At 43.1% G+C, this 20,037-nt stretch overlaps 1 protein-coding gene across 1 annotated transcript in view; it reads right to left on the bottom strand.

Annotated features, from left to right (window-relative positions):
- The window catches only part of LOC121949536 (copine-9-like), a 246,154-nt gene that overhangs the window by 199,059 nt on the left and 27,058 nt on the right, over positions 1–20,037 (bottom strand). The window contains exon 3 of the mRNA XM_088082828.1: positions 3,740–3,786. Coding sequence (XP_087938954.1) covers positions 3,740–3,786 — 47 coding nt within the window. The remainder of the gene's footprint in view (positions 1–3,739; positions 3,787–20,037) is intronic.

The following is a 20,037-nucleotide window of genomic DNA, read 5'->3' as shown; positions in this document are numbered from 1 at the left end:
TCAGTTTTCTTTCTAATCTTTGACAAATCCAATACTGTGATTTTTAAAAAAAATTCCCAGCCTCCCCTTATTTATTATTTTGAAAATAATTTATTTTTTGTGTATATTTTTCATGAAGAGCAGTGACATCATGTAATCAGACTGGCATTCGAAGGGTTAAAATCCTGAAAATAAATAAATGTTTGGCAGTTTTAATCAGGAATGAAGTTAATGAAAAGATTAAACCCCAAAAAGTAGAAAAAAATATTAATCAGTAATATTTTTATTGTAGTTTTTGGAAGTGGACATTTTTGTCCTTAGTGGCTTTAACAGGTCCTATATTTTAAATCTGACCCTACACAAAAACTATAAATGCATCAAGATCAATTTTGTTGACTGTGATAGACTGTGATAAAAAAAAAAAATTCCCAGGCTCTCCTTATTTATTGTATTGAAAATAACTCACTTTTTTGTTTGTTTGTTTTTTCTCAAAAACGGCAGTGACATCAAGTATACAAACTGGCATTTAAAGGGTTCAAATACCAACAATGTTTAATCATTTGATAGCTTTGATTAAGACTGAAGTTGATTAAAAGTTTAAGGCAAAAAAATTGGGAAAAGCATTTTTTATATAGTATTTTTATGAAAGGTTTTGGAAGTGGACATTTTTGTTCTTAATGGCCTTAACAATTTTTTTTTATAAAGTGATCCCAGAGGGTTAAATACCCTCCTAACCCTCTCCTCCTCTTCGCCATGGCGGATTCCCCACCAAAGCTCCCCCACACCGCACTCAATCATCTGTCGCATAATGAATAATTCAGTAAATTTATGTTCATACCAATTCCATTCGTATTAATAAACTGTCAAACTGATCATCTAGTTGAAGGTGTGGTTCTTGCTAGTGAAAAAAGTAATTTCATACATGGAAGCTAATTGGGATTTGGGGGTCTTACAAAAGTTGCTCACATTTTTGCGAGGTGCATGGGGGCTAAATTTGTTTTTTAATTTCCATAGACGACAAATCCACTGAGACACAAAGTTTTCCTCTCCACGCTCAGTGAACTGCTAGGAATAACCCAACTAACTGGTTGCTGGAGGCTACGCAGAATTTATTGAGGCCAGGCATTGAATTCCCACCAATGCACCTATCTGACCCAATCCTGAGCAGCACCACTTATTGCGTGCACATGGATTTACACACACAGCTGTCAGTCATGATGTCAAACTCCCTTCTTAGAGCACTGAGTAACTAATTAAAACCAAACTTAAAAACAAAACACTTGAAAAACATGAGGGTGATGAGAACTAGCTGGTCATATAGGTCATATTTCCATCACTGCACTTACACGTTGTTTCATTTTTTCTTGCACCTTCTTCTTCTGCCATAGTTTAAAACAACGAAGTGTTCCCGCTTGTTGGTGATGCTGGCTGCCGATTGGCATCAGATAACTGTAATTAAAGTAACATGCAGCAGCATCATACACCTGCAAACTGATCCATACTGCTCCATGGGTGCATCGACCACTGCTCTACAGTGTGTCTGTGTGCATGTGGTGTGTGTGTGTGTGTGTGTGTGTGTGTGTGTGTGCATACAACTCAGCTGAGAGCCTCCGCTCCCTGTGAGACTGATTGGGGCTCACTGAGATTTATGTGTATGTGTTTGGATCCCCGCTGGGATGAGACTGATTTTCTTTGATAGCACAAAGCACAAATTACTGCAAGAGAGAATGAGAGACACTGAGGCAGACAGGAGAGAGAGGAGAGCGAGTGATGAGGTTTTCTATATGTTTACACAGCCGCAGCGTCCCAGGCCTACTTTCCAAAGCATCTCGGATGGTTTTCCAATTTATGAATTCCTATATTTGGCTCCTCAGGCTTCACGGAGGGGCTTAGTTTTTATTACATTCTGTTTGCTATAAACCACTCTGATCAGTATGACCGTCACAGGACATTTTGTTTCACACCTGCTTAGACTCTATAGTCGTGACCTTAATGGAGGAAAGCACAGGCCGTTTGTTTGGGGTTTTCTTAAACGTGCCGAGAATGACAAATGCATTTTTAAATGATTGCTGTTATTTTCAATCCTGGCCTTGTTTTAGAGGATTTGTTTTCCTTTTTTTGCCAATTTGTAGAGTGGTGGTTTAATTTCATTAGTGACTGCTTTTTCTGCTCCTGCTACTTCTCAATACATACTCAGCCAAACTCCAAATGCATTTCAAGGTCAGGTCGATTAATTATTATTATTTTTACTATACTGTACTCTTTGTTGAGGTTTTTATAGGCAATCATTATGTAGCCTCCCAGAAGTGTTCCCTATGTATCCAAATCCCAACATTCAAATTTTGGTGGAAGTATGAAGCCCATGTTTTAGCATCAAAATGGTATTTATCCAAGCCCTTTTAAAAACTTCTTCCAGTGTGATCTGATGTAGGTTTCTGCATGTTGATGTTGCTACATATAAATCCCTTAGCCTGCCTAATGTGTCTTTTTGTGACTGAGTTCTGTGTTATTGATCCTCCAAACTATTTATATTCCTCTAAACTCCTAAACATAACAGACGCTAAGGAACGTACTGCTGAGGAAAGGGCTGGGCTTGGTTTGAAACTGAGCATCTGAATATAACATAGCATTGTGAAGCATCAGAGCTCTATGTCTGTATTCACTAAATATGCACAAACCAGGTACCTATTATTCCAGTTAGAAGTGTTCTAGGCATATCGCAGTGGTAGGAGGTCCAGCAGCATAATACATAGATGGGCAGCATCAGTTGAGAATGTGACAGATAGAGCGTGTTGGCATCCACATGCTACACCTAGGCGTCAAGTTGAAACACTGCTAGTAATGACATATTATATGGAGCACAAGGATCCCTTTGGGGCAGGTGGAAGGGGCGATGAACAGGTCCAGCAAATCCCAGACTTTCATGAAGGAGTACAGTGCTCACTTCGTATTTGAATGTGATGTTTTTTTCTTTACCATACCATAAGTCTTTGCCCAATCCTAACCATCCATGCCAGCAAGTGTTTTTGTTGACATCCCAACATTGGTTGCCATCTGCATTTATTGCCTAAACATTACCATGTGCAGCATCATCCCACCATGTGCTTGTGTTGACATTACAGTAGTGGTATCGTGGAACATTATGAGCAGACACAGAAGGCAGCCTAGAATGTAATATAAAATTCCACTGTAAAACGGCAACATCTGACGACTTGTGAAGAGAATGTGTTGAGTAGTTGAATCATTACAGCTGAAGCTCATCTTATTTAATGGTAAAGTGTATATTAAAGCTATATAAATATTCACAGTAAAATACTGAACTAATATTAATGCCAGGAGGCTTAAAATATCATCACACACAAGTTTTACAGGCCATCAATACGGAGAAACAACCATCCCTTCAACAAACTACTACACACCACTGGTCTCTGCTACTATACTGCCGTGTTACCAATACATATCACATGTCCAATGTTACCACCACATGTGCAGACATACAAAAGGTATTTGTACCTGCTGTTGATGGAATTTAGCCATTTACAAAGGTATTATACCCCTCTCAGTCCATTTTCGGCCGCATGTGGGGACCATCATACTTTGTGCCAGGTGCCAACTGAACTTGCAGCAAAGCATCATCTTTCTAATCAGCCCAGTTATCACTTTAATGTTTAAAAACTGACTAATTAAATAACTGAACTCTGCATTTGAAAACCAAAATACCACTTTATCTGAACATTACATTTAAAGACATGTCACTCACCTCTCTCCATTCCTTGGTCCCCAAGCCTTGCACGTACAACACCACCACTGAAAACACAAACAAATGTTCAGGTTTAACAGTTACTTTTGCACTTTCTGCATTTCAACACAGACAATAATCTCAAAGCTACACATCATGGATGCAAATTATTAAAGGTACAACACTGCAGCACAGCTGGCAGTGTTGCCATACATTTAAAAATGGCACAAAAGTTAAAATAACTATAGAATAAAGATTAATAAAAGCATAAATATTTATGAAATGTACTATTATATTTTGTGGGAGACATACAGTTCTCTATCCATGAAATATGAATGAGAGTGATACAACAAAAGACTAAACTTTGATTGTGCCTGCAAGGAAATTAGTGTTGCTGCAGAACAATAACAGGGTACCATGGGGGGAAAATCCAATTTAAATAATAATTGAAATAAAGTCATTGAATGTATGAGGTTTTAAAGAACTATTGTTAAAAAAAAAAACATTGTCAAAGACTTTAATCTGAATCTCCTCCTGTTACTTGTTGCAGAAGGTTGATTTATTTATTGAATACTAAATGATCTCTTTATGAAAACAAGATAGTGAAGTGTGTGGACTCAACCAAAGCGTTTTTTGTCTACCAGTAAATTAATTCCTGCCAAAAAATTAAAAAAAATAAAGTTAAAGCTGCTCTGTGGGCTTTTCCTGTAATCAAATGGTAATGGTAGATGGAGATGCATTTGTAGAACACCTTTTTAATCTTCAACCACTAAAAGCGCCTTTACATCATAGAGCCTCATTCACACACACACACACATGTTCACACTAGTGGCGTTCAGTAACTTGCTTAAGGATACTTTGACATACAGACTGAAGGAGATGGGGATTGGACCACTGATCTAGCTCCGCCTCCTGAGTCATACCTGCCCAAAACTTCACATGCATTGTTTACCAGCCTGTCCTTATTCTGAAGTTGTCAAATACCAACACTTTTGCATGGCTTTCTGTGTAAGACCCTAATGCCAAAAGCCAGCTTTCACATCTGCATGATACATCGCTGTACTGTAGCAGCACATATGGACATATCGTGCATGATGTTATGATATGCTATCAGACGGCCAGCATGATGCACAGAGGGTTGGCGTCAGTTGAGAACACAGCCAGACCAAACCTGTTGCATCCGCATGATACGCTGTTGTACGGCATCAGTGTGAAACACTGCTGGTAATGACATAATATAGGGCAGTTGGGAGAGACAGTGGATGGATCCAACCCACCCTTGACATTCATGTGGGAGACTAATGTTTTCTTCCCATCTGAAAGAGATGTGTTTTGTCCTTACACCTTACCATGTACCCAAACCTAAGCATACATGCCAGTATGTTCATTCATTGACTTGCTGGCGTTGGTTGCCATGTGCTTTTGTTGTCTAAACATTACCAAATGCAGCATCATTCCACCATGTGTTTTTGTTGATATTGCGGCAGCGGCATCCTTTAACATAAAGAGCGGATGCAGAAGGATACCTAAAGCGTGATTTGTAGACACAGGATTTCACTACAGAGCAGCAACATGTGGTGAGATGGGATGAGAACATGTTGCGTTTACTGTCAACATTTCTTTTATATTGTCATCCTTACTTTCCACAATATCTTATTGGTTATGACAAATACTTGACAAATTATTATGGGAGGGTGAGGCAACTAAGCAACACCTTCTCACTCCAAACTCATCAAATATCTACACATTGGACTATGAGCCTTGGACTCATTTGGCCAAGTCTTTTGTAGTGTAAACCAGTGGTGGATGAGGTACATGAATGCCAAACTTGAGTAAAAGTACAGATATCTCCCCAGAAAATGACTTTTATAGAAGTTAAAGTCACCTATTACAATATGACTTTAGTAAAAGTCATAAGGTATGTTATGGTTACTGTACTTAAGTATAAAAAAAAACTACTTTTACGATATTTTATGATAAAATTGCTTAAGTTTTGAAAGTAAAAGTACAAGTAAATTCTATTATTCAAAGCAGTCAGAATTTGAGAATGAAGAAGTTTATTTCTTCTTAACAAACACCACCTTAAAAATAGAGCCTACATTATACTAGGAGATAAAATAGTCTGTTCTTTACAATTAAAATTATAGAAAGAAAAAATCCATCCATCCATCCATCCATCCATTTTCTTCCGCTTATCCGGGGTCGGGTCGCGGGGGCAGCAGCCTAAGCAGGGAAACCCAGACTTCCCTCTCCCCGGCCACTTCATCCAGCTCTTCCCGGGGGACCCCGAGGCGTTCCCAGGCCAGCTGAGAGACGTAGTCTCTCCAGCGTGTCCTGGGTCTTCCCCGGGGCCTCCTACCGGTGGGACGTGCCCTGAACACCTCACCAGGGAGGCGTCCTGGAGGCATCCTAATTAGATGCCCGACCCACCTCATCTGGCTCTTCTCAATGCGGAGGAGCAGCGGCTCTACTCCGAGCTCCTCCCGGATGACCGAGCTTCTCACCCTATCTCTAAGGGAGAGCCCAGCCACCCTACGGAGGAAACTCATTTCGGCCGCTTGTACCCGCGATCTTGTTCTTTCGGTCACTACCCAAAGCTCATGACCATAGGTGAGGGTAGGAACGAAGATCGACTGGTAAATTGAGAGCTTTGCCTTTCGGCTCAGCTCCCTCTTCACCAAGACAGACCGGTGCAGAGTCCGCATTACTGCAGACGCCGCACCGATCCGCCTGTCGATCTCCTGTTCCATCCTTCCCTCACTCGTGAACAAGACCCTGAGGTACTTTAACTCCTCCACTTGGGGCAGGACTTCATCCCCGATCCGGAGGGGGCACGCCACCCTTTTCCGGCTGAGAACCATGGTCTCGGATTTGGAGGTGCTGATTTTCATTCCAGCCGCTTCACACTCGGCTGTGAACCGATCCAGTGAGAGCTGAAGGTCGCGGCCCGATGAAGCCAACAGGACCACATCATCTGCAAAGAGCAGAGACCTAATCCTGAGGTCACCAAACCGGACCCCCTCAACACCCTGGCTGCGCCTAGAAATTCTGTCCATAAAAGTTATGAACAGAATCGGTGACAAAGGGCAGCCCTGGCGGAGTCCAACCCTCACCGGAAACGAGTTCGACTTACTGCCGGCAATGCGGACCAAGCTCCGGCACCGGTCATACAGGGAACGGACAGCCCGTATCAGGGAGTCCGAAACCCCATATTCCCGGAGAACCCCCCACAGGACTCCCCGAGGGACACGGTCGAATGCCTTCTCCAAGTCCACAAAGCACATGCGGACTGGTTGGGCAAACTCCCAAGCACCCTCAAGGATCCTGCCAAGGGTCCAGAGCTGGTCCACAGTTCCACGACCGGGGCGAAAACCGCATTGCTCCTCCTGAATCCGGGGTTCGACTATCCGGCGGACCCTCCTCTCTAGTACCCCCGAATAGACCTTACCAGGGAGGCTGAGGAGTGTGATCCCCTGTAGTTGGAACACACCTCCGGTCCCCTTCTTGAAAAGAGGGACCACCACCCCAGTCTGCCAGTCCAAGGGCACTGCCCCCGATGTCCACGCAATGTTGCAGAGTCGTGTCAGCCACGACAGCCCCACAACATCCAGGGCCTTGAGGAACTCCGGGCGGACCTCGTCCACCCCCGGGGCCCTGCCACCGAGGAGCTTTTGACCACCTCGGTAACCTCAGCCCCAGAGATAGAGGAGCCCACCCCCGGGTCCCCAGGCCCTGCTTCCCCAACGGAAGGCGTGTCGGTGGGATTGAGGAGGTCTTCGAAGTATTCCTTCCACCGATCCACAACGTCCCGAGTCGAGGTCAGCAGCGCCCCGTCGCCACCATACACAGTGTTGACGGAGTACTGCTTCCCCCTCCTGAGACGCCGGATGGTGGTCCAGAACCTCTTGGCCGTCCGGAAGTCGTTTTCCATGGCCTCGCCGAACTCCTCCCATGCCCGGGTTTTCGCCTCAGCAACCGCCGCCGCCGCACTCCGCTTGGCCTGTCGGTACCTGTCTGCTGCCTCCGGAGTCCCACAGGCCAAGAAGGCCCGATAGGACTCCTTCTTCAGCTTGACGGCACCCCTTACCGCCAGTGTCCACCAGCGGGTTCGGGTGTTGCCGCCCCGACAGGCACCAACCACCTTACGGCCACAGCACCGGTCGGCCGCCTCAGCAATGGAGGCACGGAACACGGCCCACTCGGACTCAATGTCCCCAGCCTCCCCCGGGACATGGTCGAAGCTCTTCCGGAGGTGGGAGTTGAAGCTCCTTCTGACGGGAGACTCTGCCAGACGTTTCCAGCAGACCCTCACTATGCGTTTGGGTCTGCCAGGTCTGACCGGCGTCCTCCCCCACCATCGGAGCCAGCTCACCACCAGGTGGTGATCGGTTGACAGCTCCGCCCCTCTCTTCACCCGAGTGTCCAAGACATACGGCCGCAAGTCCAACGATACGACTACAAAGTCGATCATTGAACTGCGGCCTAGGGTGTCCTGATGCCAAGTGCGCATATGGACACCCTTATGCTTGAACATGGTGTTCGTTATGGACAATCCGTGGCGAGCACAGAAGTCCAATAACAAAACACCACTCGGGTTCAGATCGGGGGGGCCATTCCTCCCGATCACGCCCCTCCAGGTCTCACTGTCGTTGCCAACGTGAGCGTTGAAGTCCCCCAGCAGAACGAGGGAGTCCCCAGAAGGAGCACTCTCCAGCACCCCCTCTAAGGACTCCAAAAAGGGTGGATACTCTGAACTGCTGTTTGGACCATAGGCACAAACAACAGTCAGGATCCGTCCCCCAACCCGAAGGCGGAGGGAGGCTACCCTCTCATTCACCGGCGTAAACTCCAACGTGCAGGCACCGAGCCGGGGGGCAATAAGTATTGCCACCCCTGCCCGGCGCCTCTCACCAGTGGCAACTGCAGAGTGGAAGAGAGTCCATCCCCTCTCAAGAAGACTGGTTCCGGAGCCCAAGCCATGCGTCGAGGTGAGGCCGACTATATCTAGTCGGAACTTCTCAACCTCGCGCACCAGCTCAGGCTCCTTCCCCACCAGAGAGGTGACATTCCACGTCCCCAGAGCTAGCTTCTGCAGCCGAGGATCGGACCGCCAAGGTCCCCGCCTTCGGCTGCCGCCCAGCTCACATTGCACCCGGCCCCTACGGCCCCTCCTACGGGTGGTGAGCCCACGGGAAGGAGGTCCCATGTCACCTCTTCGGGCTGTGCCCGGCCGGGCCCCATGGGTAAAGGCCCGGCCACCAGGCGCTCGCCATCGAGCACCACCCCCAGGCCTGGCTCCAGGGGGGGGCCACGGTGACCCGAACCATTGATTGATGTCATCATAGGGGTCTTGTGAGCTACACTTTGTCTGGTCCCTCCCCTAGGACCTGTTTGCCATGGGTGACCCTACCAGGGGCATGAAGCCCCCGACAACTGAGCTCCTAGGATCACTGGGACACGCAAACCCCTCCACCACGATAAGGTGGTAGCTCAGGGAGGGGTTTAAGTTTAAGTGTTCATGCCACTTGGTTGTAAGGCTTGTTTGCTTTTGTTTGTGTGTTTTGTTTTACTTTTATTTTTATTTTTTTTACATGTTTGAAATAAAGATTCATTCATTCATAGGTTTACTTTGTTTTTAGCTTTACTTCCTGAGGTTTTGGTCACAAAAGTATGTAAAATTAGTTAGTTGTTACTAATGTGACATCACATGACAAATGATACTAGCTGTTATAAAAAGTGCTGGTTTCACACAGGACATGAACAGCAGTCTCCTGAGTGAAAGTCCTTCGAGTGTTTGATGCATCTACCACCCCACCCGCCCAACCAACACAGATTTTCTTGCTCTTTTTACTATGACTCATCATTTTTCCTCAACCTGCTCCCTAATGTGTCCCCCATTTCATGGTTTTCTAGGCTGTGTCAGAAACCACCTACTACACTAGCAGTACGTACTGATTTGGTCAAAATGTACTATGCAGTATGCGAACAAAAGCGAAATCATGCTGATTCGGAAAAAGTCCTCAGTATGATTTGGACCAGTCTGCCTCGCCTACTGTTTCCCGCAATGCATTGCACAGAGAGCGCAGCTGTTGTTGTCCAGTGGCTTGAGCCCAGCCATCACACAGCTGGGCAGACCTAAACCACCAGATGGGGTCCTTGGCTTGCTCTAGTGTTACACTTAATTAATTAGGCCTTGCCAAAAGCATATTTTTATCTTTCAAGGTCATTTACATTACTTTTATCAGTAAACCACATACCAATGTATGCTAGTAGGAGTACAATTATACAGGAGACAGGAGCAAATTTATTTTTTATTTTGTAAAGATTATTCTTTTGGCTTTTCATGCCTTTATTATAGTGCAGTTAGAGAGTGACAGGAAAGGGGGAGAGTAAACGGGGATGACACACAGCAAAGGAATGCAAGCCGGAATCGCACCTGCGCTGCTGCTTACATAGGGAACACACTCTACTCGCTGGGCTAGAGGCCACTCTGACATGAGTAAATTTTAACCACCAAACCAGCTTGGGCCTTCATATGAACAAGATACACTCAGAAAGTTTAAAAGGGCACTCCGTATGATTGATACAGAATAAAGAGGATAATAGTGTTTTCCAAGCAAAGCTAAATTAATACTGGAGGAACTCGGCAGTAATGCAAACGTAACAGCGGTACATTTGGTCACTTCCAGTCGTTACAAAGGCGTTATTCATCTCACAGGTAAGCCCTCAACACGATTGTCTATGTATATCAATTGTTTACTTTATTTCAAACCGTAAATGGATGTTACGCAGTAGCACTTTTGCTATTGTTTGCTTCCGCTTTCAAAAACTGGAAACAAGCCATGCCTGGCTCAGTACACTGCAAACGGATCGAACAGAACAGCCATACTGCATGTTACTGTAGAACGCACGTAGTATGCAGTATGTAATATGTAGTGGAAACTGCATACTGAGTTCAACTGTAGTATGCGGTATGGTGTTTTGAACACAGCCCTACTGTCTTCTCTTGTCTGTCAAGTGTGTGTGTGACTTGTCTGTCTTTGTGTTATTTAGAGGCGTGTCCTCACTACACTTCTGGCTCTGCTGCCCAGCTGCAGCTGATCTACTCATCGCCAGTCATACAAGAACTCCAGGCTTTCCTCCACTCAGCGCCACATTATCCCATCAACACGTGGTAAAGTAATTGACCAAACCAAGTTTAAGCCAAGTTTTATTTTTGTGATTAAGCAGCAAGATGTTGTGAACCATGTCCTAACCATGTCTTGCCAAAACACTGAGCCAAGGATCCAGTCTCTTTACTTGAAGCCACATCTGCCAGCCTGCCCTTCTCCCTTCCTCCCTTTGCTCAACCAACTTGCTTTAGTTATCAATGAAACCATCCAATTACACAACATCAGTCTCTGAGTACGCTTCTAGGTCCAAAACTAAATTTAAACTGCTTTCATGACAATGACAGTAAAACTGTCCAAAAAAATGACATTGGGTACATCTCATACTGATGCTAAAGGGTCCCTAACTGCATCAATATCTGTCACTGCGGGACTCTGCCCAGGCACTGGTATGAGTTGGGAGTGGCACCCAGTTAAACAAAAACACTTGGTTAAGGTTACAAAAGGTTGAAACAAACGAACAAACAAACATAAACCTTTGGATTGTGAGCTCCAGTTCTCCACAGGAAGACTGGATGTGTGACATGTCCATCCATGATGGTGTCCATTACTGATTGCTTTGCTGCATAAAGTAGCAGGTATGTAGTATCAAGCATCCAAAAACCAAATGTCATATCTCCACCTTTCCTTCTTTCCTCCTGTCTTCTTTCTTTTTTTCTCTCCTCTCCTCTGCACATCTCTTCCTTCTCCCCTTTCCTTCTTTCCTTTACTCCTCCTCCCCTCCTCCTGTTCTCCTTCTTTTCCCTCTTCTCTCCTCTCCTTTCCTCCTTTCTCATCTCCTTCTTCCCTCTACTCTTCTGTCCTTCTCCTGCCTCCTTTCCTTTCTGTCCCTTGACATTTATTTCTCCTCTCTTCCACACTCCTTTTCTCCTCCACATGTCCCTTTCTCCCCTACCCTGCTATTCACTCAACTACTTCTCCTCCTTTCTTATCCTCTCCTTCCTCTCCTTCATTTCCTAATTCATCATTTTTCCTTCAATCTCCTCTCCTCTCCTCCACTGTAGTGCAGAGAAAGCATCATGTTTCTGCTTCAGTGGGACAGTCGACCACAATGACCGAGCCACCCCTAGGACCCATACATCCCAAATCTCTCTGCTCCTCCCTTCAAAGATGGAAAAAAGGAGAGCAGCAAAGGGGAGGAAAGGAAAACAGGGTCAAGCTAAATTAATAAATACCGAAACAGAGAGAAAGAGGTTAGGGATGGTTGGTTAACTGATTCCATTTGGTTGAAAGAGAAGCATTTATGGGCACTGACCAGGCTTGGTGTGTGTGTGTGTGTGTGTATGCGTGTGTTTGTCTGTGTGTGTGTGTGTGTGTGTGTGTGTGTGTGTGTGTGTGTGGAGGGGGGTTGGGGTGTTGTTCATCCATAAAGAAGACAAACACATACACTATGTATGTACTTTACTTGATGGAGGCCAGCACTCCTAAAACATTTAGGTGTGTGTGTGTGTATGTGTGTGTGTGTGTGTACATGTGTGTGAGGTTGGTTTTCTGCTGGAGTTAGGACTACATGAGTAATTACATAGGATGTCATACGTATGCTTATGGGTTTTTTGTTTGTTGTTTTGTTTTGTGCCTAAACATTGCAGTAACGTATAGAAAAAGCAAGAGACAAAGAGAATGAGACAGAATATGGCTCAAAATGAATGACAGTTGTTGCGCAATTGAATATTTTTCTGTAGCGAGGTGTCATTTAAGGCGACATCAGCCTTCCCTGGATAGGGAAGTTTGGATGTTTAGCATGGATCACCTCTCCATAGAATGTAGTGTAGTCGAACACCACATTTAACTGTGACCTCAATAATAAAAATATTATGTTTTATTAAATCCTAAATAAAATAAAACACATCCAACGTACACGTTATTGCACAGTGGCAGATGACCAGAAGGCACCAGGCGCGACCACATGCAAAGCTCACAGAGGGCATCACTGGAGAATCCGGCCGAACAGAACTGGTGGCATTATTTTCATATGCTGCCAGACAGTCAGATAGCAGTGGGCACATCCACATGCAACATCCACGGGTGGCCTCACTTGACCTGGCAGCCGGACAATACCAGTCCAGTGTGCATGAAATGCTAAAGGACAGTGTCAGGTGATAGCGCTGCTGGTCACCACCTTATATAAGGAGCACGAGTGCACTTAAAGGGTGGGCAGGTAGGGACGTGGATTGGTCCCACAAACAACTGATTTGCCAGGGAGTATGGTGTTCACTACCCATATGGATGTGTGTTTGATTTTTCTACACCTTACTATTTGCCTCTTTTGCCTTACCAACCATTATTTGGTGCCAAATCCTAAACATTGTGATGGTCTACATGGCTGTGTAAACATAAGGACTGTGCTGCTCCATCCCACCATGTGCATTTGTTGACATCACCATAATGGCATCCTGGAATGTCAACAGCTGACACAGAAGGATACCTATAACTCCATAGGTAGACGTGGACGGTCCTGACAGAGCGGCACCATGTGATGAGTTTGGAGTGAGAATGCGTCTCTCTGTCAGTCTCTTTCTCTTAAATACACACATGCTCATGCTAACACACACACACAAACACACATCCCTGCGCTCAGTCCTTGTCTCAGTCCTGTCAGTTTTGCTGCTATTATACATAAAGCTGTTGGATTTTGGGTTGGGTCAGGTGGTTAATTGACACATACTTGGGAGGGTTGGCTGGAAAACAATTTTTTTTCTTTTGGTTGAAAATGTTGTACACATATGATTCGTTCATTTGGACACTTTACACTGGACATGTGTCACATGTCCTGTGAATTCCTTCTTCAAAATGGCTTCTGGCTCTCGCTCCCAACCTTCTCTGAAGAAGGCTGCAGGTCTTTAGGACCTGCGCTACCCTTTCGCCTTTCACACCTAAGCTCACAGCAGGAGCTGCAGCCTTGTCTCAGCTCTACCTTACCAGCCTAAAGAGACTTTACAGAAGTTAGAAAGCCACAGCTAACTTCTCAAGCCAAAAGGAGAACAGAATCGAGATAGCACTGAACTGCTATCTCTGTAAGGACACCAGGACCGGCCAGCCTCCTCCTGGATGCTGGGAACTGTACAGATGTGACTGAACAGGAACCTCTTTTCTTCAGCCAACAACCCAAAGAACTCTTCTACCACTCCTGGATTGGCAAGTAGCATCTGGGCATAGCATTAGGACATAAAGTAAACAGTCTTGCTCAGCCTGTACTTGTCTTTTGACAAATCATGCAAAACATGCCTCACACAGACAGGGTCTTGCATGCAACTAAACATTCTTTTTTCTAACCAAGACACCTTATATACATATTTGATCACATACATACATTCAGAAATTGGCGCTCAACAGAAGCACACAGAGAAGGAACTTAAAGTTCCCACGTTTTCTTTGTTCCTTTGTCTGACCAACCACATGGTCAGCTAAGGCCTTCTCCACTCTGCGGCCATCTTTGATCCAGCATCTTTGAATCTGGCATCTTCTTTGTGCTTCTGTTGTTAGTCAATACACCTCTGCCTCTTGATGTGTTCACGCTCACACCTTCTCTTTGTCTCTCTCTCTTTCTCTCTCTCTCTCACACACACACACACACACACACACACACACATTTACACATCCACAATTGTATATATACTTGCATATATTAGCAGTTAGAGGTGTTTTGTTTAGCATTGGTTTTCTTTTTGAATAAATGTTTTGGAATCATACTTGCTGTCTGCTTAATGTTGTACAAAAGTGTCGTAGTCTCCAACTACTGTGTCAAGAGCTCTGAAATCCTTCAGTCCTCACTATCAATATGGTAATTTTGGTGATAATTATTAATTTAATTATTGATCAGAGTTCAAATTGATAATTTAGTGTATTTTATGAGAATGTTTTTATTGATTGGCTATCATTTTCCCTTTCTGGGAATGGTGCCCCGTGAATCAAGTCACATTATTTAACATAATATATAATTATTTTGAATAATCATTCATTATTTCTGATAGCCATACTTTAACAGTTGGTGACCGTCGCATGAGGCCTAATCACAGAAAGGGTTTAAAACGAAATCCCTAAAATGTCATAAGATACTATGTTTAATGAATCACAGTCTCATTCGAAAACCTTTGTACAAGTTTGGATTATAAAAGAGTGACAATCAGCAAAGCCTTACTTATTCTAGCAGATATACTTTACATGATGCACAGACAGAGGAAGAGGTGGGAATTTATGGGCTGTCCGTCCTTCATTTCTGAGCACAGAAACCCATAGCAGTTTAATATGGCCATGCCTGCTCAGACACTGAGTGAAAAACATCTAACTCTGTCATTTTTCTGGGAAAAAAAGTTAACTTCTCCCCATGTCACACCTTCTTTTGAAGCTCCTCTCTGGCAGGTGAAAAGAAGTGGACAGAGACGTCATGAGTGGAGGATACACATTACTGTCAACAGTGGGAGCTGACAAGGACAGCAGTACAGGGCAGACTCACATTTGAAGAAAGGCTAAAATAAAAAAGCACTGCACTGATTTAAAAAAAATGGCTTCATGTAACATGTTTTGTTTAACGTTTTGGTAATTTGGGGTAGATAACATTACATTTTATCATACAAATGGAAGGACAGACTGGACTGCCTTAGTGACTGTAGTTTTTTTAGGGAAAAAATTATAGAAACCTTGAAAAAAGAGCGACTGAGGAGGGGTTAGGTTATTGCAGACAAAGGGTAAGGGGTAATTGCTGACAATTAAATTATAATCAATGACAAAAAGAACATATGGGAAAGAGACAGAGAGAGGGAAAAAGAGAAAGAGAGGGAGAGAGGGGGAGAAGTGCACCACAGCAATAATGGTAACAATAACATATATAAACTGTAATAGACATTCAATTAATAAATGTTATATATGATAGCATGTAATGTTGCAAATATTGCAGTTTATGTAAGTGGCGACAACAGTCACACATATATAAATAGTGGAGGTATGACTAATAATAACGGCAGTAGATGTTGGCGTCAATTTGGATCATGGCGTCAGTGCAACCAAAATCTAACAGCACTGCAGAAACTGTATTATGGAGAACTCATGGAGGGGCATTTTGAAAAGAGGAGATTTTATATTCCTGTGCTCAACTTCAAAGCAGCAGTCAATTGATGGTGGTTTGGGTCTTTTTAGTGTGGAGGCAAAGATTTGAGTGATGGATTTTCGATGTGAGGAGAAACCCATCATGAAGAGCTTTTCCTGGTCAGTGCTGCCCGCCTAAAGGATGTGAGCAGATGATAGCTGGAATCACAAATCTAATCTCACAGACATTTCCACGGAGATGAAGGCACGGCTGAAGCCCAGCAGTGACTGTAAACACAGTCATCCACACTTGGTGCGGGAACAGTTTAAGCTTTAAAAGAGAGAGCTATCCCAGCTATGTTCTTAGTGTTCCCAACATCTGTTTTTCTTAAAGTGCAGGTAACATACTCTATAAACATCAAACAATGTTATTTTTTGTTATTGTTAACATATCACCTTCCATTACATTTTCATCTTAAAAATAAGGGCTGTAATCTCAGTCCTTAATAACATTTTTTAATTGTTGCTTTGATAGCGTTCTGCCTTTGTTCTCATGTAACATTTTGAGAATGTTTTTATAAAAGACCATTTTATGATCTGTCAACTCTCAACATCACCAAAACATCCTCAGAATTTTGCAGTTCAAACGTCATGTCTTTGTCAGCATTTAATTTTTAAAGGAACATTATTTGAAATGATAAACATCTTTAAAACGTTCTTTGGACATTAGATTAAAATGTTTTCTTTAAAACATTATTGCAACTTGTAGGTAATGTTAGCCAATGTCGTGGGATCATTCCCTGCTAGCTGGGATGTGACTTTAGAAATGTAAGTATGATTCAAATGAAACATACAAATGTAATGTATCTGTGGTTCACAGAAACGTACAATGTCCACATTTTCTTCCGGCAACTGGGCCGGGATATTTCTGCCATTTGCCACCAATAAAACGGCATCTGACCTCTAACACACAGCCGCAATTAATACAGAATGTTACCATTTACTGGCTCTCTCTAAACTGGGTCGTTTATTTGAGCATTGATCCACCTGGTGAACAGGTTCAGTCATTTAACAGTAGCTGTCAATGCTGGGTGACATTATCAGTATGTATTGACCGTGTCCTGTTGTGACCGGACGCTAGGGTCAGATAAAGGGTCTAACTGGGGACATAAAAGAGCTGAGGGGGCATCATGGCCACAGCGAGTCCAGCTTCCCTCTTTTCCCCAGTAGGGAGGACAGGTTTGAAGTTCAGGACCCCTCTGACACAATCATTACCCTCAATCATGGCTCCCCACCTCCACCCAGCCTAGAAAGAAAGACTAATCTATGGGATGTGTCAATAAAGAATCCATGGCCTGCTGACTGACAGTGTGCAGGTGTGTGTGTGTGTGTGTGTGTGTGTGTGTGTGTGCGTGTGTGTTTGTGTCTGATTGCCTAACTGTCCCTACTTGACTGTAAGCAAACCCAGACATATGTTCTGTTCAAAATCGGAAGTTTCTTTCTGAACCTTCAACTTCTATCAGAATGCTACAGTTTTATAGCTTAGACGTAGTTATGTAATATATTCATACATAATCCCCAGTGTGTTGGGTTGATACCCTTGTTAGGTAATAACACCTTTAAAGTGACATGCAAAGATGATATTAGTCATAAAACCGAGTTAAGAGGCAGCACATAAACCAGATAACTGTCAGAATCTTTCATTTAACAGCTGCTGAAATTAAGTTCATGAATGGAAATCAGCACATTTATAAGATACCCTTAATCCTGACTGATCGCCACAGTAGAAAATCTCCTTTCTGTCTGTCTGTCACTATTCACTCACATAAAACTCTGGGAAATGATTGTGATTAATGCTCAGTTTATCACAGATGACATTTACTGTTTTTCCTCATACATGCAGCAACATTTTATAAAATCAGAATGTTTGCTTGAGCTTCCTGGCTCAAGAGAAGTTTTATCATCTATTTAACTATAAATCATCACAGTGTGTTGGTGCAGCACCAAACTACATCTCAGATGTATTTAGATGAATTATCAAAGTCATGGTGTGGGCAACGTAAACATTATTTCAAGTTGACTTTTGGTTAGAAAAGACATGTTGAAGTGTGAAAGCAGTTCAGCATCTGTCTCTGTCTGTCTCTGCCCACTGCGGGCAGCTAGCGAACCCCAATTTATTGACGAGACTAGTTGTTGAGCTGTCTGTAATATGATGTTTAAAGGGTTCTGATTTTTTGCTCTGCTGTCAAAATATCTTGTTTGACTCGAGAATGATCCATGACTGATGTTCACACATTCAGAATTTAATTTGTTAACCTTTTACTTACACTGTGGCACTTTGTTTTTTTGGGCTTTTTTTTTGAACAACTAAATACTATATTATTGTTTTGACTTTTTATATTTTACTCTTCATATGTTTTCTGGGTGTGTTTTTTTATAAGCCAGTATAGGTTTCTACCACAACCTCACATATACTTTTTATATGTTTTAGAAATAGATGAGAAAAAAACTTCACAAAAATGTGCAGTGTTCATAACAATAATGAATCAAAAGTTCATCAGCATGCATCAATCCTTTTAGGAGTCGTCAGGTGATGCATTCTCCAAATCGAGCACGGAAACAATGTCCATGTCGCACAGCCAAAGTAAAAGGAAAGCCAGCCCCTTTTGACACTTAAGCCATTTACCCCTTTAGTGCCCTATCTATGCTATCGTCAAGGCCACCATTAAGAAAAATAGTAATTTTACCTTGCTGACCACAGGAGCTGCTGGTCTACTGCTACCTCAAACAGTTTGTTATTTTGTGTTGAGTGTCTTTGGTGTTTAAAGGGGTTAGTTCAGATTCACCAAAGTCACACATTGACACAAACTAACTAACTGATTGATGTTAAATCACTGTTTTTCTCAGTGGAGTCCGGCTTTGAGGTAAGTGATTTAACAGCTTCGGTTTAATGTCACAACTCTCTAAGTGGGTTTCTGTTAACCCTTAAACTGAAACTGCAAATATAAAATATGCCTAATGGAAACACATCAATTTTGAAAAAAAATGCAACAAAGTTTTTACTCTCACATGAGGTGGTATTTCAGGTAATTATAAAAAGCCATATTTTGCAAAACTGCAATGGAAAAACTTTTTTTGGCCTTTCTAGGTCACATGATGTTGTGGCTATAAACTTGTCAGAAGGAACTGGCTCCCTCAGGATGCAGCAGGAGCTACAAGAGGTGTTATTGCATCACATAACTCTGCCTGCCTCTCCAATCTAGGGACGTGCTGACAAACATTTACTGTTTGTAAAATGATATCTATAGATAGAAGCACCCCATCCGACCCCACTTCAAAAAATCTGAACAATCATTTTAATAGTGGTTCAACTTCCAAACAGTGAAAAGCAATCTGAGGCTTCACCCTGTGGTTATCTGGCTATCCATGAAGGCTGCTCTGCAGGGCATTCAGTTTGTGGTAGCAACAACAATTTTAGTGGAGAAATTATGCTATAGGTCCCATTTAAAAACTAAAATGTGAAATTATTCAAAGAAATAGAAAAAATTTATTGCAAAAAAGGACACTTCTGTAGTAATTACTGATTGTTAAACAGGATGAGAAATCTTGAATCCATTAACCAGATCCAAATCTACAAACTGAAATTAGATACATTTCACAAAGATAAACTTGTGAGAGTTTGTTTTGGGGTTGTGAGATTTAAGGTACTGTCAGGACACACATAAACACCACGCTTCTTATCAGTTCCCAGAAGTGTGAAATGTTGCGCAATGTTCCATCAAATAAATCTCAGTTGGTTTTTAAAGCTGCAAAAAAAAAAAAAAAAAAAAGACAGGGATGAAGCCCTGGATGTTTTATCTTATTTTAGAAGTCCCATGTCTACTTTTCAAGCAGGTTGTAGCTGTTAAAATATGGCTGGTGGTTCTACGTCTTACACGTGGATCGACATCAGTTTTCTTGCGCTGCGTTCAAACGCGTTGTAAATGCATTAAAACCTCTGACATCTGACAAAAGTCTGATTTCTTTTAAAAACATGGGGGAAAATGCGATGAGTGACTTGGCAAAAAAGTGATAAGAATAACCTGAAAATAAGGCGGGCGGGGGGATAATTAGATATGGTAAAAAACA

This window comes from Plectropomus leopardus, chromosome 2 (genome assembly GCF_026936395.1).
Source record: "Plectropomus leopardus strain MGB_pleo_1.0 chromosome 2, ASM2693639v1, whole genome shotgun sequence".
Lineage (NCBI taxonomy): Eukaryota > Metazoa > Chordata > Actinopteri > Perciformes > Serranidae > Plectropomus > Plectropomus leopardus.
Note: the sequence above shows the minus strand (reverse complement) of the source record. Positions and strands in the feature narration are given on the sequence as shown.